The sequence below is a fragment of the Myxocyprinus asiaticus genome, chromosome 42, assembly GCF_019703515.2.
Source record: "Myxocyprinus asiaticus isolate MX2 ecotype Aquarium Trade chromosome 42, UBuf_Myxa_2, whole genome shotgun sequence".
NCBI lineage: Eukaryota > Metazoa > Chordata > Actinopteri > Cypriniformes > Catostomidae > Myxocyprinus > Myxocyprinus asiaticus.
Window position 1 is genome coordinate 32,389,742 of NC_059385.1, and position 25,380 is coordinate 32,415,121.

A 25,380-nucleotide genomic window follows, 5' to 3' on the forward strand; every position below is an offset into this window, starting at 1 on the left:
GTTTAAGCCCAGAGCCCGGAGTTTCTCATCAAGCTTGGAGGGCACTATGGTGTTGAATGCTGAGCTGTAGTCTACAAACAGCATTCTCACAAATGTGTCCATTTTTTCCAGGTGGGAGAGAGCAGTGTGTAGTGTAGATGCAATGGAATCATCAGTGGAGCGTTTTTTGCGGAATGTAAACAGCAGTGAGTCCAGTGTGGCAGGCAGTACAGAGCAGATATAATCTCTGATTAGTCTCTAAAAGCATTTGCTGATGATGGGGGTCAGAGCAACAGGACGCCAGTTGTCTCGTAGTCAACTGTAGTCTTCGTAGTCCTGTAGTCTCTGTGTCTGGGACAATCTGGTAACAGTAAAGGAAGACTCAGGCAATATTTTTTTTGTGATTAAATTTTTTTTATTGATTCAACCATTAAATATAAACAGCAGAACACACATATACAGAATCAATATCCAACCCCCACTACCAAAACCTTGCACATAAAACTCTGAATCTTCATCCAAAGTTCTTGCATTTTAACACATCCCCAAAAGACATGGGTTGTGTCTCCATCTTCTGATTGACTTCGCCAGCAGGTGGGTGTGTCTTTAAGACCAAGCCTATGCAATCTAGAGGGGGTTCAATAGACTCTATGTAAAATCTTAAATTGCATGAGGCGAACCCTTGCGTCTCTAGATGCAGATTTTGCGTTTTTTAGAATCCCAGCCCACTCTCCCTCCTCCAATACCAAATTTAGATCTTTCTCCCATAATCTCTTAAGAGAAGTTGAAGTTCCGTCCCCCAGACTCTGAATTAGTAGGGAGTAATACACCGATGCCTCATGACCTTTTCCAAAAGCAGTAATCACCAATCCCAGGGTATTTTCCACTTTAGGAGGGTGTAAACCACTCCCAAAAACAGTATAGAGCAGGTGGCGCAGCTGTAAATACTTATAGAACTGAGATCTAGGAATCCCAAAAAGTTTAACCAAATTTTGAAAGGATCTCAACACTCCATTCTCGTATAGGTCACCGAGTGTAGTAAACCCCTCCCAATCCACTCTGACCAGCAAAAAGGGGACTTGTAGATGCATAATTTGGGGTTAAGCCATATGCTCGATGCAACTTTTTAAAAAAAAATTCAGAATTAAACAGTCTGGACACTTTTGTGCATACGAGTTCAAGTGCGAGATAACGGGATGTAACTTAGCTTCTCTGATTAATTTGATAGAAAGGCTCTGCAGTGGCGAAATAGGGGCAAGAACTTCCTGTTCTATACAGAACCAGGGAGGGGCTCTCTCAGGTGGAAGCGACCAATGAGCCAAATGTCTGTGACCGAATGCATAATAATAAAATAAAATCTTGGGTAGGCCTAGCCCACCTTTGTCAATCGGCCTATGTAACTTATTGAAATGTAATTTGGGACACTTACCATTCCAAATGAACGACTTTGCTATGCTATCAAATTGCTTGAAATAAGAGAGGGGGGACATCTACAGGGAGAGACTGCAGTAAGTAATTGAATTTTGGAATACAATTCATTTTAATAACATTAACCTTCCCAATCATAGATAAATGTAATGAAGCCCACCTGCCCACATCGCTCGAAAACTGTTTTATTAAGGGGTCAAAATTAACTCTAACTAAATTACACAAATTTGCTGGAAATAAAATACCCAAATACTTAATGCCCTGTTTGGGCCAGTGGAAAGCACCCGGCTGGAAAGCCATTTCTGGGCAGGACGCTGTCAGAGCCAAAGCTTTGGATTTAGAACAATTGACTCTATATCCTGAAAACGTAGAAAAGGAATTAATAATTCTGTGGAGGCAAGGCATAGATCTACTGTGGTCAGAGACAAATAATAAAATATCATCTGCGTAAAGCAAGAGTTTATACGCCATACCTCCCGCCACCACCCCTGGAAAATAATACTCCTTTTTTATCGCGGTTGCTAATGGTTCCAGGGCAAGATGGAACAGTAATTGGGAAAGAGGGCAACCCTGCCGGGTGCCCCTATCCAGAGTAAAATAATCTGAAATTAATCCATTTGTTTGTACCGCCGCTACTGGGTGTCTATAAAGTAACTTAATCCATCCAATAAACATACTCCCGAACCCGTATATTTCCAAAACCTTAAAAAGATAATCCCATTCTACCATATCAAATGCCTTTTCGGCATCAAGTGAGATGTTCTTCAAGAAACACACCTTTCTCCGCAGGAAGCGGAAACATTTGGGAAGATATGGGGTGGGCATGTTTTCTTTAGTGCTGGCTCAAGTAAGAGCAAGGGAGTCATTATACTGGTAAATAAACATCTACAATTCAAATGTCTCAAACATATTAAAGATAAATTAGGAAGAGTAATTATTGTTTTAGCTGAAATTCAGGGGCAAAGGTTGATTTTGGCTAATATTTATGCACCTAATGCTGATGATCAGGGCTTTTTTATAGATCTTGAAGGGATGTTGCAAGCCGCTGGCACCCCTCATGATATAATATTGAGAGGAGACTTCAATATTTTGATGGATTCAGCAACACAAAAATAAACAAAACCGACATCCCGGTTCCCCGTATGGTAAAGTCAATTCATTCGGAGGCCGCATAAAAGTATATACCATGACTTACTCAATCCGTCAACTTTATAAAGACATCCTTTGTGTGAGCATGTAGATATTTTGCGGTCATCCATAGTGTCCACTCTCAAACTGGCCGGGAACTTCCATGCAGAAGTAATCTTCCGTCAATGCAAAAGCTTCTTAAAGGAAAGTGTTATTCATAAAACAAACTCCAGCCGCTCGGCGGAGCCAACGCAAAAAGAAACCAAAATGATGCCCAGCTTCCTCAAAAGCCAGAGTAAGTACAGCGAGTCGACCCACTCACATGAGAAACATCTGATGGTTTACTCACCCATTGATTCTATAAAAGACATTGCCTGATTGGGACATGTAAATACTTTGCGACTGTCCTTCGTTTCTATTCTCAGTTTGGCCAGGAACATCAATGCAAAAGTGATCTTACGCTGGTCCAAGAGTTTCTTGCATTCCCTGAACCGATCACGATTCTCTCTTGTCGAACTCGCAAAGTCCGGGAAAAAGAAAATATTATGATTCCTCCAAGAAAGCTTTCCTTTGCTCCTCGTCTGGGGCAACACAAGATTTTTATCGGATGATCTCAGAAATTTCGATCGGGCCTGTCTCCCTCAGCGGATCTCCGAGCAGGGACTCTGTGAGCTTGCTCGATTTCCAGCTTGTGGCCTGTTATGTCGAGCAGACTTGGGAAGAATTTGTCTAGGAATTTCATCATATCTCTGCCCTCCTCATGCACAGGAATTCCAACAATTCTGATTTTATTCCTGCGGCTTCTATTCTCAAGATTTTCAAGCTTTTCAAGAATACGTTCCAGATCAACTTTGGTCACAGGCGGATTAGCGGTTAATTCCCTCTCCGAAGACTCCAAATAATCGATTTGTTTCTCAGCATCTGCTGTTTTACTCTCGTAACTAACTCAGAGAATTTTATTTCCATCGCCGTAATCGATCGATGTATAACAGCGAGATCCTCCAAGTCAGCAAGAACCTTCGTCATCATCACCGATATGTTGGACAACTGACGCTGGATCTCTTCTCCCGTTGCGCCATCCAAATCGAGTCTCCGGTCTGTAGGCCTGTCGGGGCTTTCATCCTGAACACATAAGTGTCTTTTAATGTCTCCAGAGCCAGATGATTTTGACTACTTTGCCATGTTTTACCTCAAAGAGCAAATGTGTAACTGGGTGTATCGAATTTCACCAGATTATAACGTGAGAATAATAACAAATTTTGCAAAGTGCGCAGAGCTTGTCGTTCACACATCTGCTTCTTGCATGGCATCACGTGACCTCCTCGACTCAGGCAATATTTTAAAACAATTACAATTATTTATATATAAACTCAGCAAAAAAAGAAACGTCCTCTCACTTTCAACTGCTTTTATTTACAGCAAACTTAATGTGTAAATATTTGTATGAACATAAAAAGATTAAACAACTAAGACATAAACTGAACACGTTTCACAGACATGTGACTAACAGAAATGGAATAATGTGTCCCTGAACAAAGGGGGTGTCAAAATCAAAAGTGACAGTCGATATCTGGTGTGGCCACCAGCTGCATTAAATACTGCAGTGCATCTCCTCCTCATAGACTGCACCAGATTTGCCAGTTCTTGCTGTGAGATGTTACCCCACTCTTCCACCAAGGCACTTGCAAGTTCCCGGACATTTCTGGAGGGAATGGCCCTAGCCCTCACCCTTCGATGCACAGAAAGAGCAGTATGACTGGTGGCATTGTCATGCTGGAGGGTCATGTCAGGATGAGCCTGCAGGAAGGGTACCACATGAAGAAGGAGGATGTCTTCCCTGTAACGCACAGCGTTGAGATTGCCTGCAATGACAACAAGCTCAGTCCGATGATGCTGTGACACACCGCCCCAGACCATGACGGACCTCCACCTCCAAATCGATCCCGCTCCAGAGTACAGGCCTCGGTGTAACGTTCATTCCTTCGACGATAAATGCGAGTCCGACCATCACCCCTGGTGAGACAAAACCATGACTCGTCAGTGAAGAGCACTTTTTGCCAGTCCTGTCTGGTCCAACGAAGGTGGGTTTGTGCCCATAGGCGACGTTGTTGCCGATGATGTTTGGTAAGGACCTGCCTTACAACAGGCCTATAAGCCCTCAGTCCAGCCTCTCTCAGCCTATTGCAGACAGTCGGAGCACTGATGGAGGGATTGTGTGTTCCTGGTGTAACTCGGACAGTTGTTGTTGCCATCCTGTACCTGTCTCACAGGTGTGATATTCGGATGTACCGATCCTGTGCAGGTGTTGTTACACGTGGTGTGCCACTGCGAGGACAATCAGCTATCTTTCCTGTCTCCCTGTAGTGCGGTCTTAGGTGTCTCACAGTACGGCCATTACAGTTTATTGCCCTGGCCACATAGGCAGTCCTCATGCCTCCATGCAGCATGCCTAAGGTATGTTCACACAGATGAGCAGGGACCCTGGGCATCTTTCTTTTGGTGTTTTTCAGAGTCAGTACAAAGGTCTTTTTAGTGTCCTACGTTTTTATAACTGTGACCTTAATTGCCTACCATCTGTGAGCTGTTAGTTTCTTAACGACCTTTCCACAGGTGCATGTTCATTAATTGTTTATGGTTCATTGAACAAGCATGGAAAAAAATGTTTAAACCCTTCACAATAAAGATCTGTAAAGTTATTTGGATTTTTACAAAATTATCTTTAAAATACAGTGTCCTGAAAAAGGGACATTTCTTTTTTTTGCTGAGTTTATATACAGACAGATTGATTCACTTTTAATTGACTATATCAAAATTCCAGTGGGTCAGAAGTTTACATATACTAAGTTAACTGTGCCTTTAAGCAGCTTGGAAAATTCCAGAAAATGATGTCAAGCCTTTAGACAAATAGCCAATTAGCTTCAGATAGGAGGTGTACTGAATTGGATGTGTACCTGTGTGTGTGTGTGTGTGTGTGTGTGTGTGTGTGTGTGTGTGTGTGTGTGTGTGTGTGTGTGTGTATATATATGTATATATATATATATATATATATATATATAATCAAGCTTTTGATACTTAGGACAATTGAGGGACTTGTACACAACTATTACACAAGGTACAAACATTCATTGATGCTCAAAAGATATCATGCTACTATATGCATTCAATACTTTATGTAAATATCTGTCATTGAAAGGAAACATGGCCCCAACATGAGAGTCAAATGTCAATTGAAACAATGGAAAGGATTGTACAACTCTTTCAAGAAGGAAATCCAACACAGAATGTGGCAAAAGAAGTTGATTGTTCCCAGTCAGCTGTCTAAAATTTGGTGCAATTATAAACAAAATGGGAAGGCTATAAAAGGAAAACATACGTCAAGATAGAGAAAACAAAGCAATATGCCTTGAAAATAGAAAATGCAGAACAAAACAAATTAAAAATAAATAGGCGGAAACAGGAGTCAATGTGTGTGACAGAACTGTAAGAAATCAGCTGAATGAAATGGAATTTACATATAGAAAAGACAAATGAAAACAGCACTAACACCTAAACAGAAGAAAACAAGGCTACAGTGGACTAAAGAGAAGCAATCATGGAGTGTGGATGATTGGATGAAAGTGATATTCAGTGATGAATCACAAATCTGCATTGGCCAAGGCGATGATGCTGGAACTTTTGTCTGGTGCCGTTCTAATGAAACATTTAAAGATGACTGCCTGAAGAAAACAATCACATTTCTCCAGTCATTTATGATATGGTTTTGCATGTCAGGTATAGGACCAGGGGAGATGGCCATCACAAACTTTGTTACACTGGTGCTGAAACCTGGGAGGGAGGAGGGATGCACTGTCGGAGAGCCCTCGCCGCTGTTCTAGGGTCGCAACGCCGAGGAGATATGGTTCGGTGGTATTGGAGTGGTTTGCCAGGAGACGGGGGAGCCCGCTCCCCTCCGCCAGGAGACGGGGGAGCCCGCTGCCCTCCGCCAGGAGACGGGGGAGCCCGCTGCCCTCCGCCAGGAGACGGGGGAGCCCGCTGCCCTCCGCCAGGAGACGGGGGAGCCCGCTGCCCTCCGCCAGGAGACGGGGGAGCTCACTAGAGCTCACTGACATCTGCCGGGAGGCGGAGGAGCCTGCTGACGTCCACTAGAAGGCGAGGTCCAGTGCCATCGCCCGGCATTGCGGAGGACCGCTGGCCAAGGACCAGGCGACAGCGTGTCCGGGGACCGGCGAGACACTTTCTCTCTCTCTCTCATTCTGTCTCTCCCACTTCCTCTTTCTCTCTTCCCTCTCCCCCCCCCTCGTCTCTCTCAGTTTCCCAGGAGGCAGGGAAGGCCGGCCAAAAGGGCAACACCTCCCCTCCAGGAAGGGAGGGGGAGTAAGTCTGGCAGAGGTCTCCCTGGCCTGAATCTGGTGGTGGTGGAGTGTGACGAGGAGGGGGGCGTGGCCGGGCCGTGATGACGCACGCCTGGCACTGAGTTGACTAATTAGCTGGAGAGAGATAAGGGGGAGAGAGAGAGAGATGCACGGAGCTGTGTGTGTGTCTTTGTTTGTTTTGCAGGTTGTTATGTTTGAGTTCAGTTTGTTATTAAAGTTTTACGTTGACTGTTCAGCCGGTTCCTGCCGCCGCCTTGCCCATCTTAAGAACCATGTAATACTCATTTAAATGAACACCATATTTATTTATTTATTTTTATCATTTATTATTATTATTTAAGTGTCATTTATTTCTCATTCAATAAATTACATATGTACTATAGGAACACTTCTGGTTCATGTTACATCTGGCAAAACCTCCAAACTTCTAAGTGACACCTATTTTTTTTTAAATAAAAAGCATTTAATGAATTAACTAGCAGTTCAAGGTTAAAATATTATAAATTAAAATGTAAAAATAATGATCAGTTATCGTTATTGACCCAGAAATTTCATGAATTGCGTTCTAACTAGGGAAACTTGCATGCCAGCGTGGTCCAGTGAAAGATGGGACTGAGACGATGAATCCCTGCACTTGAAAAAGCCAGCTCGGCTGAAACAGACATGCAGAAATAGAGACTTGCAAGCCGGTAGAGGCTGGGTAAGAGTCTGGCTTTCCAGCACCACTACCGAAGTGTATATATTCCCATCATTTTCTTTGCTTGCCATGAGAGAAAGCATGCAATGCCTGTTGTAAAATTAAAGTTTGAATGCATCCACTCCGGATATTAGCTTTTTCAGTAGTTGTATTTTTTGTTATATTTAAAAAGTAATGTTAACATGACAGTAACTTGAGCATAGTCTTTGTAAAATACATAAATCAAAATGTAAATGTGTACTTAAAAGGTTGAAAATGGGGGGGAACAAACTGACTAGTATTTCCAACACCGACTAGTAGCTGCAGTATTATTAATTGGACTAGTCTTGCACATTGCCATTTTAAAACATTTCAGAAAGCAACAACATGAAATTGAACTTGTGTGCCTGGAAACACTACTGGTGTGGAGTATGTTTTGGGTCTTGAGAATGGGATAAACAAAATCTAGCTAACTTTGTTATCTGTATTGAATTTTGGTATTTCTCCAGATTAGATTTAATCTGTAGGGCATCGTTTGAAATATTATTACTGTTGCATTGCACTGGTTTCATTTCTCCCCATGGGGTAAAGTTTTTAAATAGATCTATCTCTGTTTCCAGGTGAAGTTGAAGTATAAATATAAAGTACGGATCTTTCTGGAGGAGAGCATGTCTTTTGGAGTGCTTGGAGAACATGGACGAGGAGTCACAGAACATTTTGGGGTCAACGTAAGTAATATTATCTTGTGGATAAATGTATGAACTTGTATGATAAACGACTAATAAGTAGATCATGATTTCTCAAAAGTTGTGTTTCTGCTTTAAATTTAGATTGATGATATTGATCTCATAAGTGCCAACATGGAGAACGCATTGGCATCAATTGGAGGTTTCTGCTGTGGACGATCTTTTGTTATTGATCATCAGGTATGATTAAACATTGATACTGTATATTGTGTCAGTAATTGGTCTACAGTGTTAAACACTCTTTTACATTGCCTTTAAATGATCTTTGTTGACAGTATTTTTTATTTGGTTTCATATCAGTGTGTGCATATTCAGTAAGCAGGAAATTTTATTGCACAAATGTGTTATTCTGGATGTATGTGTTTTATAATCTGGAGATTAACCTTTAATTTATTTATATACATGTGCATTATAAGTCTAGAGATAAATGAAGAATTCTCCTCATTTAATCTAGTAGCTTTGAAATGTGATCCAGATACCTGGAAATGCAGATATCCTCTCCAAATGTTCAAATTTGTAATATTTCAGCAGCAATACTATGTTGTTATAATATTCAGTTATATTACACTGTGCCCTCACTGCGTGATATTGTTTTTGCAGACCTATGTTTGTCTGCGATTAAAAACCTCAGATTGTTGTTAAATCGCTGCTTGCGCTACTCACTGAAGCGTGTCAAGTGTCAGAGCCGTTCAGTGATGCAATCTGAGCTGGTCTTGAGCTGCTGAAGAAGCTCCACTATTTTCAAACATGTTTGATGTTATTAACACATAATCTTGTAGGTGATGCAGTGTCAACTGTGCTGTGCTTCAACCAATGAGACAGGAGGGAGCATTAACAGTATTTGTAATGACCAATATTTTCACCTCGTCTTAATTTATTTTCTATGGTGGCCCAGGGGTGCACAGCACAATAAAATTGGAAAAGCAAATAAAAGCTGAAAACACAACTAAATTAAGCCTCAAAACACAAACAACAAATCCAAATTAAGCCACACAGCGCAACGAAAAACCACATCACAACAAAATGACACCACATCACAACAAAATTAAGCCACAACGCTACGGAAAAGCCATAACACAACAAAATTACACCACAACAAAAATGCCACATCACAACAAAATTAAACAACAGCATAAAAGTAAAGCCACAACACAATTAAATTAAACCACAACACAACAAAAGTAAGCCACAACACAACAAAATGATACAACAGCATAGAAGAAATGCACAACACAACAAAATTAAACTTCAGCATAAGAGAAAAGTCGTCACTTTTTTTTGTATAGCGCTTTTCACAACATACATCGTTTCAAAGCATCTTTACAGAAAATCATGCATTAACAGAAAATGAAACTTAGAGTTTTAGAGTGATCATTGTGTAGTTTAAGTATGATTGCAAATTGTGTATAAAAATAATTAAATAATAATTGTATATAGAGCCCCAGTGAGCAAGCCAAAGTCGACTGTGGCAAGGAACACAAAACTCCATAAGATGTTGGTCAATGGAGAAAAATAACCTTGGGAGAAACCAGGCTCACTGTGGGGGCCAGTTCCCCTCTGGCTAACCAGCATGAATATAATGCCAATATTAGTTATTTATGTGAAGTGCAGGTCATAGTTTAAAATTAGTAAACTAAGTGTTAAGGGCCAGTGAACTGCAAGATTAATGACTAATGTCTTTGAAGTTCAGCCTGGAATAACGGCAGAAGTTTACATTGATGCATTGTCCTTTGTTAGTTGGCCGATGTAGGCTTTTGTTGGCAAATAATTGAAAGTCTATGTATTCCATTTTAAGAGTGTAGTCCATCATTAGACCAAGGTGATGCAGGCAGAGATCAGTGAGGTGCATCGCAGTTCAACCGCAAGCACAACGGAGAAGATACAGCACAACAAGATTATGCCACAACAGAATTAATCCTTTTGTGTGCTTTGCTAATTTTGTTGTGTTTTGCACTGCTTGGCAGCTGTAATCCCCCACCCCCCAGGAAAATATTTGAACCAGAACTTTAAAATGCTCATGCTGCACATCAACACAATTGAGGACAAAGATTGTTGTGCAGTGAGGGCATGGCCTAAGGGATCATCAAACAACTTTAAGCATATTGTTGATATGAGTTTTGTTGTCATGCTGTAATTTGTTTTTTAAAGATTTTTTTATTTGTCTATGTAACTTTTATATGGCCCTCTTGCAAATTGAATGAATCATATCAGATTCATTGTTCCCTTTATTGATGTAAAGGAAGTTAATCCACGCGGTCTATTTCAATGTAGATGGAGCGTCAGCACTCTGAGCAGCTTATGCAGATTTTCCATATTTTCATACTGTTTCTTGCAATGATGAGAAAATGATTGTGTTTGGAAACCTGAGAACTGGACATTTTGGTCTGGTCAAAAACTAATGTCAAAGGCTTGGAATACCAAAAAAGTATTGGTAGTAATAATATGGATTAACTGTAAAATATTAATTGAATTGATTACTTGGTATTAGGTATGCACCGATACAGAAATTCTGGCTTATAATGATAGCTGATAAATGATGAGATAATTTTCATTTTTGGATGAACTATCCCTTAAATATGGTGACAAGTTTTCAGTATTTAATATATATAATAATAGGTTATTGAATGTAGTGTGTGTTTGGTGTTGTTGGCAGCGTCTCTCAGGTCAGGGTTACTGTTTCTCGGCGTCTCTGCCACCCATGCTGGCTGCTGCTGCTATTGAAGCTCTGAAAATCATGGAGGAGGATCCAGGTGACAACACTCACATGCACACACGTAAAAAGCATTTCTCATGTTTTTACTGCATATGAGCAGACCCTTAGCTTTTCAATAAATCAGAGGTAGAGAGGAGTGGTAATGTGATTATATTTCCTCATTTAAGATCACATGGTGGAGTGTTCTTTCTACTGCTAACTGAACTGGCTAGACTTCAGAGAACCCCTCCAATAATCAGCTTATCCAAACCATATGCAGTGATGTACAGAAAGGCATCAATATGGAAACTGGATGTCATATTAGTGGCATTTGCTAAGGCACGCATCCCTGTTACTGTTGGGTTAGGGTAAAGTGTTAGGAATTTGGCAAACCCCTTAACCGAAGTATTAAACCTACAAATGTAACTCATGACTCTGTGCTATGGACATGAATGACACTTAAATCATGCAACTTGTTGATTAGAGCTGTGCTATTACTTTATTAAGAAACCAAACTTGCATTGAAGGAGGGACCCAATCCAATTCTAAAGAACAAAATTTTACAGAGACTTAGGTGTGGGCTCTTTTGTGGGTTCTAATTGGTCCTTGCCATATACTGTACTTAACAAAAACAGTAGTGCATGCCCTATGTATGCCCTTGCAAGTTTCATTGCATTATAAATTGTGTTCTAACTTATTTCCTAATGCCCACGACACATGAAATTAAGCTGACGTAGCTAGATGTGTTTGCAATTCACACACTTGCATAGAATATTTTTTGGGCGTAAGGCTTCACATGTGCAATACATATTTCATTTTCTCTCACAGGCATTTTCAGCATTTTGAGAGACAAATGCAAACACGTCCACAAAGCACTACAAGGGTAAGCTCAATTTCCTTCCATTTTTCCCATGAAAAAAAGCTGATTCGGCCACAGATGTTCAGTTACCAGAATGTGAAACACTTGATGTGTACTCCGTCATAACAAAAACTAAACAAAACCTATGAAAAGATAAGCAAAGTTATTATTATTTACGCCAGAACGTGACGATGAATGCTCAATGTTAGGGATCGGACGATATATCGAATTTCTATATATCGCGAACCAAAAAAATTATGAACCATATTGAGGCAAAACTTGATTTTTCGAAATTTGAAACATTGTTTTCTGTCCATGTGATCATAAATTAAATGACCCGTCAAACATCGTAATCTCTCCATCGCTTGATTTTCCCCCTACACTGGTTACAGGGTTCACACAAGGTCCTTGAAGTGCTTAAAGTGCTTGAATTTAGTTCTTTAAATTAAGTACTGGAATACCTGGAAAATCGCCTTGTTTTGATGAAAAGTGCTTGAGATTAAAACGGACTATTTCTTCTGTGTAATGTGTCCATCAAAGATTACATCCACACACTCCACTTTCATTGAATAATGTGTCTTTTAATATCCTTTCTGTTGTTTACAGTCAGATAAAAAAGTAAAAATAAATATTATCTCAAATAGCACGGATGCGAAAAAAGAGACTTCTCGTTAATGAATGAACAGAAACAGCTGTGCGAGTCTGTGAGATGCACGTTAAAATTTTAGTGACAGTACCATTATAGTGCTTGTTATACAAATGAATGTAAACTTAATGTTATTACTTGTAAATTGTACACATTATTACAAACATTGACAGCTCATATCATTAGCATATATTCAATTTCAAGAAATAATATTAATTGATATAAAGTAGACTTTTTATATTTTTAAAAAGTTAAAATGTAATTATAATAGATAAACAAATTATTTAAAAAATAAATATACACCGTCACATACTTTTTTGCCCCAACCCTGACTGTCAGCAAATTGATCAAGGGATCTCCTCCCCCGGACTGATGGCGAAACAATCAAGTGCCCCACCCCTATCAGAGATTGCATCCTAGTACCAGTCCTATGTTGAAATGTCCTTTTGATGGCTGGTTTAGGATTGCACTGTCAAAAATGATGATACCATTTATGTTTATTGCAGAACTCCAGGGCTGAAGGTTGCAGGAGAATCTTTTGCTCCTGCTCTTCATCTGCAGTTGGAGAACAGCACAGGTTCCAGAGAAAATGACCTGAAGCTGCTTCGAACAATTGTTGACTACGTAAGTCAAAGCAACAAGCAACAAGCAATTGAGTCAATTCTCATACCATTGTTATCATAGCCTTTTTTACCCCAGTATGGTAGGGTTTATGCATCAATGGGTGGGGGAGTTCAAAGAAAGAGGGCTATGTGACGTCAACTGAAAATGAATGCGTTTCAGAGGCGGATAAAGAAAATTTCACGAATGCAACCTAACAGATTATTTGCAAAAAACTAACAGCAATTTTTGTGCACTTCGAAATGCAATCACATTTTACTGACCAAGTAAGGGACTATTCAATGAATGCTGTGATGTGCCATTTTCCTGTGTTATTGCATAATGTGAGCACTCCAAATTCACTCCAACCGTCTCACTGACCCACACTGTGAACTTCAGCGAAAATATAAGCAAGGATTTTGATACAATACAATAGAAAGCGCTCTAGTATCACATTTTTAACATTCTTGGTCGTTGCGGGTTCATACAGTGTTAATGACACACTGTGACACAGATTACTCTGTGTGTGTGTGTGTGTGTGTGTGTGTGTGTGTGTGTGTGTGTGTGTGTGTGTGTGTGTGGAGAAAATAGAATGAAGAAAAAAAACATTTTCAAACACACAATCACAAAGGGATTTCTACATTAAGGGTTTAGGACAGAAATATATTACTATTGCATAATAATAAATTATGCTACACTCACCTAGCACTTTATTAGGAACACTATGGTCCTAATAAAGATCCTGACTTGATCTTCTGCTATTGTAGCCCATCTGCTCATGGTTTGACATGATGTGCATTCTGAGATGCCATTCTGTTCACCACAATTGTACAGAGTGGTTATCTGAGTTACCGTAGCCTTTCAGTCAGCTCGAACCAGTCTGGCCATTCTCTGCTGACCTCTCTCATCAACAAGGCGTTTCTGTCTGCAGAACTGCCGCTCACTGGATGATTTTTGCAGAAATAGTGAAACATCCCATCTGGCACCAACATTTATGCCACGGTCATAATCACTGAGATCACATTTTTTCCCCATTCTGATGGTTGATGTGAACATTAACTGAAGCTCCTGACTGCTGATTTTATGCATTGCACTGCTGCCACACGATTGGCTGATTAAATAATCGCATGAATAAGTAGGTGTACAGGTGTACCTAATAAAGTGTGAAAAGAGTGTATATTATAATAGGCCTCTAATGTAATTATGTGCTGGGTTCCAAAAACAACAGAATAAATGTAAAGTTGACCAAGACTACATTTGAACAAACAATTTTTTTTTATTAAAAACATATTTTAAGTACAGGTACTTGGAAATATTTTAATAATTAAAATATATATATATATACATGTGCATCTCAATAAATTAGAATGTCGTGGAAAAGTTCATTTATTTCAGTAATCAACTCAAATTGTGAAACTCGTGTATTAAATAAATTCAATGCACACAGACTGAAGTAGTTTAAGTCTTTGGTTCTTTTAATTGTGATGATTTTGGCTCACATTTAACAAAAACCCACCAATTCACTATCTCAAAAAATTAGAATATGGTGACATGCCAATCAGCTAATCAACTCAAAACACCTGCAAAGGTTTCCTGAGCCTTCAAAATGGTCTCTCAGTTTGGTTCACTAGGCTACACAATCATGGGGAAGACTGCTGATCTGACAGTTGTCCAGAAGACAATCATTGACACCCTTCACAAGGAGGGTAAGCCACAAACATTCATTGCCAAAGAAGCTGGCTGTTCACAGAGTGCTGTATCCAAGCATGTTAACAGAAAGTTGAGAGGAAGGAAAAAGTGTGGAAGAAAAAGATGCACAACCAACCGAAAGAACTGCAGCCTTATGAGGATTGTCAAGCAAAATCGATTCAAGAATTTGGGTGAACTTCACAAGGAATGGACTGAGGCTGGGGTCAAGGCATCAAGAGCCACCACACACAGACGTGTCAAGGAATTTGGCTACAGTTGTCGTATTCCTCTTGTTAAGCCACTCCTGAACCAAAGACAACGTCAGAGGCGTCTTACCTGGGCTAAGGAGAAGAAGAACTGGACTGTTGCCCAGTGTTCCAAAGTCCTCTTTTCAGATGAGAGCAAGTTTTGTATTTCATTTGGAAACCAAGGTCCTAGAGTCTGGAGGAAGGGTGGAGAAGCTCATAGCCCAAGTTGCTTGAAGTCCAGTGTTAAGTTTCCACAGTCTGTGATGATTTGGGGTGCAATGTCATCTGCTGGTGTTGGTCCATTGTGTTTTTTGAAAACCAAAGTCACTGCACCTGTTTACCAAGAAATTTTGGAGCACTTCATGCTTCCTTCTGCTGACCAGCTTTTTAAAGATGCTGATTTCATTTTCCAGCAGGATTTGGCACCTGCCCACACTGCCAAAAGCACCAAAAGTTGGTAAAATGACCATGGTCTTGGTGTGCTTGACTGGCCAGCAAACTCACCAGACCAGAACCCCATAGAGAATCTATGGGGTATTGTCAAGAGGAAAATGAGAAACAAGAGACCAAAAAATGCAGATGAGCTGAAGGCCACTGTCAAAGAAACCTGGGCTTCCATACCACCTCAGCAGTGCCACAAACTGATCACCTCCATGCCACGCCGAATTGAGGCAGTAATTAAAGCAAAATGAGCCCCTACCAAGTATTGAGTACATATACAGTAAATTAACGTACTTTCCAGAAGGCCAACAATTCACTAAAAATGTTTTTTTTATTGGTCTTATGATGTATTCTAATTTTTTGAGATAGTGAATTGGTGGGTTTTTGTTAAATGTGAGCCAAAATCATCACAATTAAAAGAACCAAAGACTTAAACTACTTCAGTCTGTGTGCATTGAATTTATTTAATACACAAGTTTCAGAATTTGAGTTGAATTACTGAAATAAATGAACTTTTCCACGACATTCTAATTTATTGAGATGCACCTGTATATATATATTTTTGTCATTCTACTGTGCAATAATTTCTAAGTTTTTAAAGCCTCAAAGTAAATCATATATCCTTATTTTATTATTTGATTCCAAGTTTAATATAGATAAATGACTTAAGATATGTATGTGTATTAAGCACACAGACAGCTTTATTATGACAGTTAATCGTCATAATTGTGAAAAGCCCTAAAACAATTAAACCGTTTATCACAATTATTTGTATGACAATTATTCGTCAGCCAAATTTCATAATCATGACAGCCCTAATGACAGCAAATATAATGCACACAAAATTGCTGAAATATGATTATGAAATAAATTATACACTATATTTACTCTAAATTTGAAAAGAAATGAAAACAAAAATTTTAGATCATCCATTGATAAGAATGTTGGTAATTTTGGAACTGACACAAAGGGGAGCTAACACTCTTTGACCAATGGACAAGGTGGTAGGCCGATGTTGATCATCTCAAAATTATCATTCTCTAGTTCTTAGGCACGACATGAAGCGGAACTTGATAAAATGGCAATATGATAAAATACACCAATATTGAATAAATACAATATTTTTATATATATATTTATTCTGGGACAGTCAATCTGGTCTATCTTATCACGTGGCTCGCTGTGCATGACACCGTGGAGACTCGCAGCGCGTGGAGACTCATGCTACTCTCAGCGATCCACGCACAACTTACCACGCGCCCCACTGAGAGCGAGAACCACTAATCGCGACCACGAGGAGGTTACCCCACTGGGCCAGTTTGGTTGCTTAGGAGACCTGGCTGGATTCACTCAGCATGCCCTTGATTCGAACTCGCGACTCCAGGGGTGGTAGTCAGCATCAATACTTGCTGAGCTACCCAGGCCCCCAATAAATACATTTATTAATAATCATAATAAACCATTTTTTCTGCCATGCAGTCTAGTTCATTAGCCAGACTGTAGTCTTTTTACACAATAAAGAAGCAACTTTTTTTTTTTTTATTAACCATAGCCACATCCTATGCAGGGTAACAGGGTTTTATATTTGTGACGAAAGGTGTTTTCTTTGGAATAACTTGCACTAATGGTGGACAGTAAGACCAGCTGCATTAAGAAAGAAAATAGTGTACATTTTGATTTGATGTTACCTTTAAGGAAATATAGTTAACAGAGTAAATTTGTCTTTTTTTTTTTTTTTTGTAGTGTTTGGACAGACGGATTGCTCTCACTTTGGCTCGATACCTAGACAAGGAAGAGCGTTTTCTTCCACCACCGAGGTATCTGTAAATTATTTATCAATATCACCCTATTCTACAGTTCATACAACATTTTATTTACAGATCTCTAGAACAAACATAGCTGCAGGAAGTGTTTCTATGACCTGAAATTGAAGTTTTCAGTTTGTTGAATGAATATCTGTTGTGTCTGCAGCATTAGAGTAGTTGTCACTGTGGAGCAAACGCAGGTGGACATCGAGAAAGCAGCAGAGTGCATTCGAGAGGCAGCTTTAAACGTCCTGAAATAGTGACCAACATATTAACACATCTGTCAAACACCATGAATGTATAAATTCCAAGAGATTACCCGCAATGTGAAACAAGTGTGAGAGCCATACTGTCTGACGGTTCGATGACCTTTATGACAAATAACATTGCTTGTTTTGTATTGTCATAAGATTGAACCTGTTTGTTTAATACTTGCATTATTTCAGACATAGTGTACAGAAAATGTTGATTATTTTAGTCTTCATTTCACAATTAAATAAATGCAAAGCTGGTTCTTCACACTGTTTGCAGCTGGTTTGCACAACCAAACCTATTTATACTATATTCTGAATAATGATGGAATAACTAATCTACAATAAATGAAGACAAGAATGGTAATAATTTTATATGTAAAGTAACTTTTATATACAGTGTATTAAAAAATGTCCCCTTGTGTTACCTTTTGACCAAAGAGTTGCTTCTTTACCAGATGAAAGTAATTTCATAATGAGTATGCACTGCACATGAGTTGTTTTCTCTCTCTCTTGTTAGGGACCATACATTTTTAATAATAATAATAATAATACGTATTATTATTTCTACTCTTTCTCAGTTGTCAGCTTGTTCTGGTAACATGATACATTGGAAGTGCACTTGGTCATTAGCTTAAGCTCGTGCATGCTCATCAGACATCAAATTTGCTCTAGCTTTGGTTCTGATTGTCATTGTCAAAATATAGCTTTTTTTTTTTTTTTTTTTTTAAATCAAATTGAAAAAATAAAAGCATTTCAGCCTTTATAAAATTAGTACATTCCACTGTTGTCATTTTCGAATCACTTTTTAATCTATGTGTCTGTCTGTCTATATAAGGATGATTCGTCAATGAGGGGCTCTTGAATAAATGTCCATGTCCTGCGATAAAAATCTGATCATGGCCTTGATACACCTTTAAGTGGATTTTGGTATAATGTGTGGTGGCAATCTCTATTGTCCCTTTTTTTTTTTTTTTTTTTGGATAAGCTTTGGACTTGCTAACACAACAGGTTAGCTAACAGTAAATATACTTTGAATTTATAAAAATGAAAATAAATTGATTGGTCCTGAATAACAATTCTCAAAGTAACTGGTTTGGTAATGAGACTAAATTAAACTACTCAGATCATGATGTAAAAATTTAAAAATGAATTACATTTCTGATCTTCAAACTCACTTTGCTGCCCTGACAGAGATGTGCTTTTTCTCAGTAGCTCTCAAAATGTTTGGTGTGATGGCAGTGACATTAGTATTGAGGAATCATTCTTTTTTTTACACTCTCACACAAATGCACCTAAATACCAAATAAAAATGACTATTTAAGTTCTTAGGAAAGAGTGCAAAGAAGAATTTCAATGGTTTTAACCTTAAAAAATGTTTTATAGGTGAGAGGCTAAAAAGTCTGGGTTGGGGACAAGCCCAAAATAGAGAACCTATTGAAAAATTAAAACTAAAATACATTTAATAATACTTTTTTATATTCTAATATATATATATCTTTAAAATCGTCCTTGGAGGGGCAAGGATCGCCCATATACTGAGGCAAATATAGTTTACTGTGATATATTAATTTGATCGTGTGTTTTCGACAGTAGGTGTCGTGTTTTTTTTTTTTTTTTTTTTATTATTTATCAAACTTCCAATCTCAGTGCTCTTCAATTTACCACTCCTACTATGGCTAAACAACTAGCTAATGAATATTAATTAGTCATGCTGACGTTGCCTGGTAACTTTCTGGAGCGTCCTGTTACGTGACGAAATTAACATACGAGAGACTCTCTTGTATCAAATCCGGTAGGTCTACAGGGTGACCACTTTTATTAGGTAATTCATATTCATGAGTTTTTACCTTTACCGTAGTAGGATTCGTCAATTCGTTTCCCTCCCTTGTGAAGGATCCATCCCACGTCATGAGGAGCTGCAGTTCCTCGCTCACTTTTGTATTTGGAAACTTCTGGGACGCTTGAGGATCAGTGGTCGACAAACACCTATCGATTGAGCGGGATGAAACGTGCTATTATTTTGCAAATGAGCCATCAAAAACAGACGTTTCATTCACAGCACACTTGAGACTTTCGAAAAAAAAAAAAAGAAAAGAAAAAAAAACGCGTATTCGTCGCACACAGATATTCTGTTATCACTTGTGGAGCGGTTTGGAAGTTGTAACACACTGACACTCCAGTGTCCACCAGTATCAGTTGTATAAGAGGAATGTTCACTGTGAGGATGTATCTAATAAGGATTACAACGAATGTATTGATGCATTTCACTAAAACAAATTTCTTGGTGATGTCCATCTTTCTCGCAACCTTTACATATGCAGGTAAGAGTTTCGAATTTTTTATTTACCTTCTTCCCTGTCGTAGTTCTTCCAGAAAGTTTTAACTTTGTGTGGTTTCTATTTTTATAGTCGAAAATTATATTTTATTGCAAGCAATCACTGCTGCATGCTGGATTGTGGTGCATTTGGTAAACCAACTCGTTAAATTAGATTTGAAGAGTCTGTGCAAATGACTGATGGGAGAAAAGTAGGACGTGTTGAGCATTTGCTGTCCAGTGGCTCTTGCAAACTTTTGCAAAAAAAAAAAAAAAAAAAAAAAAAATTTTTTAAAGTATATTTCTTTTTTTCTTAGCCTTATTTGCACAGCTATTGAATGAAAGAACCTCAAGGTCAAGGAATCAAATAGTTTCCTATAGATAAAATTACACGTTTACTGTTTTTCAGTTTCTCGTTTTCACAATTACAGTTTTTATATCCTTAACTGATTTTAAATTGATATTAGTTTTAATACTAGCAACTCTGCGCACATCCTTTAGTTTCTCGAGGTTCAAATTGTTACTGCATTATTGAAAACACTGTAACAGATGCAGATCCAGTGCATTTTATTCAGATATTGGCGGCATCTCTGTAACTGAATGCATCATTAATTCACCTTACTGTGCTGTGGAGTTGTTCCTGTTGCGATTTAAGAAGAAAACATAATCGATATACGAGTATTCTCTTGATGCATTTCCCTGCACAACTGATCACGCACACCGTCAGGGTTGTTTGTTTTGATTGGCTGGATCTGTTAATCAGATGCATATTTGAGAGTGATTTCTTGATAATTCACTTTCCTCCCTGCTGGGGATGGGAGGGGGCTGTTGACAGGTGTTGAAATTTCCTGTTTTGAATTTGCGCTTTTTTGGCCTTTTGGCTTGAGGTTTAAAGGGGGAAGGGACATGCATGGTGTCTCCTACTAACTTTATCACCATGTACTGAAGCTTTGACACCAGCACTTCAGATTGTTGGCCTATTGCAGTACGTAGCCAACATCACTGACTAGGCGTTCATGCACGAACGGCACAATATCTTATAAGTCAAGCGACTGTTGACAATAAAAACACATGGTATAGACTGCTAGTGACAGATACGCTACGCGTCAAACTTAAAAAATAAAAAAAAAAGGAAAGGAAGAAACGCTGTGTAGGCAGCTTCAATTATTATAATGGTGGCCTAAGTACATGACGCAGTGTCGGCGATACGGGGGTCCCGGGGGACCGTGCCCCCCTCCCGACCACATTTCAACTACCAACATTTTAGTGCAGTGTGTGGACTTCAGACGGTCCCTTACGCACTGTAGGCGAATATACTACGAACTTCAAACATAAAACTACCCTGCTTTGAATTAACGGTCTGCATATTAAAAAGTCTATTTAATAGAAGCAAAAAAAAAAAAAAAAAAACTATAAAAAAAGAAAAGGAGAACAGATGATAGGCTAATAGCATCGTACAGTACAAATGGATAATCAAAAGATAATTATCACAAAATAAGATGTGCCCCATGTGCATACAGTCTTCATATACTGACATGCAGTTTCTTACCCCTAAAATCAAGAAAGAAATCATTGAGTGTTTGAACTTTATCTCTTTATCACTCTGTAGCAAAGTTCACACCAGCAGAAGTCATGTAAGTAAATTATATTTATTTATTATATTTAGCCTAAAATGTACGAAGTATCAATCCTCTTTGTCTTTGATTTAAGTTTATCTAATTTTATTTTAGTCTATTTTAACAGAAGGGGAGACAAAATAATATTCAAATATAGGGCTGCAACTAACGATTATTTTGATAATCGACTAATCTAACGATTATTAGAACGATTATTCGACTATTCGGTTGATTATTGCAACGATTAATAATTAGCTCTAAACCGACTATTCAGCTTGTGCCCCGACTTAAAAGGTTGTATTAAACGTGCTTGCTAACAATAAAGAGGACAAAATCATCTTTTAAAAATACCTCTAAATGACATTCACTGAATTAAAGTGTAAAAATTTCACTACAAAAAATCCTATTGTTATCAAGTGTATTTGTCTTTTTTTCCATTTAAAATTGTCTAAAGATACATTTACTTGAGAAGCAACATTGTAAGATAATTAGACGTGCTTTAAGAGAATGTATCTTGAATATGCATCTTTTTTTAAAGGAGTTTTAGATATTTTAAAATATTTGTATTTTTTATATTATATTCAACATTCTCAGATAAAAAAATAAATAATAAAACAATAAAAATAATAATTCTGCAGTATAGCTGCTAAAGTAAATGTATGTTGTTTTAAAGGAGTTTTAGATATTTATATTGGAAAACAAGCCAAAACAAAAACAAATTAAAAAATGTATTTTTTTGCAGTGTATAATGGGGTGAAGACAACCCTCTCTCACCTTTTTGTTCACTTCAATCCATCTTTAACTCACAAAAAAACAAACTCTCTCTTATTAATAAAGCTGTGTATTGCCAATTTTCTTCACGATAAGAAATGCACAGTGACATAATATTATGATTCAATAAGTTGCCATCGCGTTATAATCTAGCTGCATTAAGCACGCAACAGAGTGTGCCTCAGCCGGGTGTGGTTTCAATCTCTCCCCCTTAGATCGGGACACTTCGCGCAACTCATAAAAGAGGCGCTGACCGCACAGTGAAATGCCAGTTTCCTTATTATTTTAACTTTCGTAAAGCTATAACGCATTAAATAGAACTGCACTGTTTCCTTTAAAGACGCTCGACACGCAAATTTTGCTTAAGCTGAGCGTCAGCTCCAGCTCTGCTTATTCCACAACAAGAGTGCTTCTGTATTTACTTATTTTGTATTTTTGCATTATAATTCCCTCATACTTTGCGATCTACATCACCTGAAGCTGTTTGGAAAGTTTAGAGTGCGTCTGGACTGTGAGATGTGTCTTCTTCCTCTCCTCAGTCAGGCGCGAGCTGCAGTGCTGCTCTTGTGTACAATCATTAGAGTTTCATATGATCTTATGTTACGTTAAGATCAAACGACTATTCGACAACGAACATTTTTGTCGACAATTTTTTATTGTCGACGTTGTCGATAACGTCGACTAATCGTTTCAGCCCTATTCAAATAAAATGGCTAATAGCCTATTAACTGCTCATCTTCCTTATGAGGGAAAAGAGGCAATGTTAATTTCAGAGCTAAAAGGGAATTGTTGTCCAAAGGCTGCCCAAAATATGATTTAAAAGATCTTTTCACTCAGAAAGGAAAGATCATGATAGTGTCATAGTGGCTAATTTTTGATTTCAATAAATAAGAGGCGAATGTAATGACTTTTACAACGGAATTGCAGAGATTCTCAAGGCAGGACGCATGGATTTCATGTTCAAGTAACAGTGGGAATACACTGAAAAATATGTGTTAAGGACTAGAGTTCATAGCAGTTGCATAGCATTATTTCTGGTTAGTCTGATGTGTGGGTATGATTTGGTGAACTGAATTGACTGCTGTGAAGGATTACATAGTTATATGGTGTGTTTTTAATTTTGTCTGCCTGCAAAGCTGTATTGCAAAAGGCTCTGGACTGATATGGGCCCCAATAAAAAAATCTTGATCTTCGTTTTTAAGAATGTTTTCTATGAGCAATTTTACAAACATTTGATATTTTTTACGACGTGGCTTTCCTAAAACTGCACTGAACATAAATGCGCGAGGACACACTTTAAGTACTTTTTGAGTTGCTCTCCGTGCAGTGAGGTTCTGAAATATGACCGTATAGTGTTGCTCGTCAGTGTGACTGCTATATTTGTGCCTAACTTTATAAACATTTGTAATTTGTCTCGCTGGAAATGTTTATACATGATTTTATATATAGTTTTGCAATCATTTTTTGTAGAACGATCTATTTATTTTAAACAATCACTGCTTCGTTCATCAGGTGTGCATTTTTAATATTTTGTGTTCACAAATTGCTTCGAGATGAAAGTTTCCAGGATCAGTGAAGACAGCGGAGGCCCTGTGTATGGTCCTGCCAATGACAAGCATTAACTGAATCTAACAAGGTGAGGTTTCATTCTGAAAATGTGGCTCCCTCTGAAATTCCACATGCCCCCCTCACGTATTTCATCCTGGCGCCGACTCTGACAGGACAGCCTCTTGCGTTTACACTACGCGTCAGACGGATGTTTGGCCGAACGTCGCGTCCAAGTTTTTTTCAACACTAGCATCTTGAGCGTCGCGTCCAATGATAATCTGTTGTTTGCACAGAACGAGTTCTTGCATCCATCTGCTCCGTGTTTAAATTCTTGTCCAAATAAACAGACGCTTGATGGGCGTCTTTAACTGTTTCAGCGTGACTCACTGTTTTTTTGTGTCAGCATCTCATGCAATGAGTGTCGCGTTAGCGAGACACTGTGTCAAATTAAAACACGTCAAATTTTAAATATGCATCTTGCGACCCTCTTTTGCGCTCCGTGTAGCTGTTTTTGAATGCAACAACATGTGAACGGCCCCTTGCGCTGTTTATAATGTGAGAGTTGGTTGAAGTTTGTCACGTCACCCAGCGGTGTGGGTGGGGGTGTTTGTGGCTGACCACAGGAGGCTCACCTCTTTTGGTTCACACTGTCAACCATCCAAAAAGGTGTTAGAGATGTTCAACAAGACCATTGAAATGCTAATTGATTCACTTGCTAATAACAAGTCTCTGAACCCCACAGACAACTGAATGGGCTTTAAACAATGGAGAACATTGACTGAAAAGTGGCCTTGTGTTTTTAAATGGAGAAGTCTTTATATTCAGCACCTTCAATTCCTCCTCCTCCCTTGAGTTTAATGCATGGTCCTCTAATTATTTGCATATCTCACCCACACTTTTGTTGAGTTTTAATTCCCCCCCCCATCACCGTGATGTGGGAAATATATGTATATTTAATTTAATTTAAATGCATCAATTATTCAGGTATTATTTGTAATACTGCCATTAAAGGACTCTTTTCACATTTCCGTTTTGGAGCGTGGAAGTAAGTTTTTTTTTTTTTTTTTTTTTTACTGTCTCCGAACAGTTTCACCACGTAATTTTCTACTTTAAGCCCCAGAAAAAAATAAAAATGATTTTGAACTTAGTAATTGAAAACATGTTCATCACGTTCATCAGTTCAAGTAACTGTTTTGAGTGAATTGCATTTGTATTGTATTTTTGAATAATTAAATACAAATGGACCAAAACTATGTTATTAACCCCAACTACAGTGGGGTAAAATTCTATAGCGGTGAATGGGAGACCACAGCAAATATTATTTTTGTGTTCCCATTAGATTCATCAACAAAATGAAAAAAAGAAATAAAAAAAATCCACTTATGTTTCCTCGACTTTCCACAAGAGGAAAAAAGTAGAGACCACTGTATTACTAGAGCCAGAAGAAAGAAACCTCATTGAAACCTCATTGAAAATACTGAAAATGTAATTATACACACACACACACACATATACACACACTACCGTTCAAAAGTTTGGGGTCACTTGCCTGAAATGATTCTCATGA

At 38.4% G+C, this 25,380-nt stretch overlaps 2 protein-coding genes across 6 annotated transcripts in view; both read left to right on the forward strand.

The window, feature by feature from the left end:
• The window catches only part of LOC127432350 (serine palmitoyltransferase 1-like), a 37,066-nt gene extending 19,078 nt beyond the window's left edge, over window positions 1-17,988 (forward strand). For 2 of the 5 annotated variants that reach the window (XM_051683309.1, XM_051683310.1), the window contains 7 exons: window positions 8,205-8,312; window positions 8,415-8,510; window positions 10,984-11,080; window positions 11,851-11,905; window positions 13,034-13,151; window positions 17,249-17,322; window positions 17,477-17,988. In XM_051683309.1, the coding sequence (XP_051539269.1) occupies window positions 8,205-8,312; window positions 8,415-8,510; window positions 10,984-11,080; window positions 11,851-11,905; window positions 13,034-13,151; window positions 17,249-17,322; window positions 17,477-17,570 (642 nt within the window). In that variant the 3' untranslated portion in view covers window positions 17,571-17,988. Of the gene's footprint in view, window positions 1-6,306; window positions 7,609-8,204; window positions 8,313-8,414; window positions 8,511-10,983; window positions 11,081-11,850; window positions 11,906-13,033; window positions 13,152-17,248; window positions 17,323-17,476 lie in introns of those variants that run through there. The other 3 variants (XR_007895736.1, XR_007895737.1, XR_007895738.1) reach the window with 3 other exon arrangements.
• A 1,398-nt stretch (window positions 17,989-19,386) lies between these two features.
• The window catches only part of LOC127432333 (tyrosine-protein kinase transmembrane receptor ROR2-like), a 172,098-nt gene continuing 166,104 nt past the window's right edge, over window positions 19,387-25,380 (forward strand). Inside the window, exon 1 of the mRNA XM_051683255.1 lies at window positions 19,387-19,885. Coding sequence (XP_051539215.1) covers window positions 19,774-19,885 — 112 coding nt within the window. The 5' untranslated portion in view covers window positions 19,387-19,773. The remainder of the gene's footprint in view (window positions 19,886-25,380) is intronic.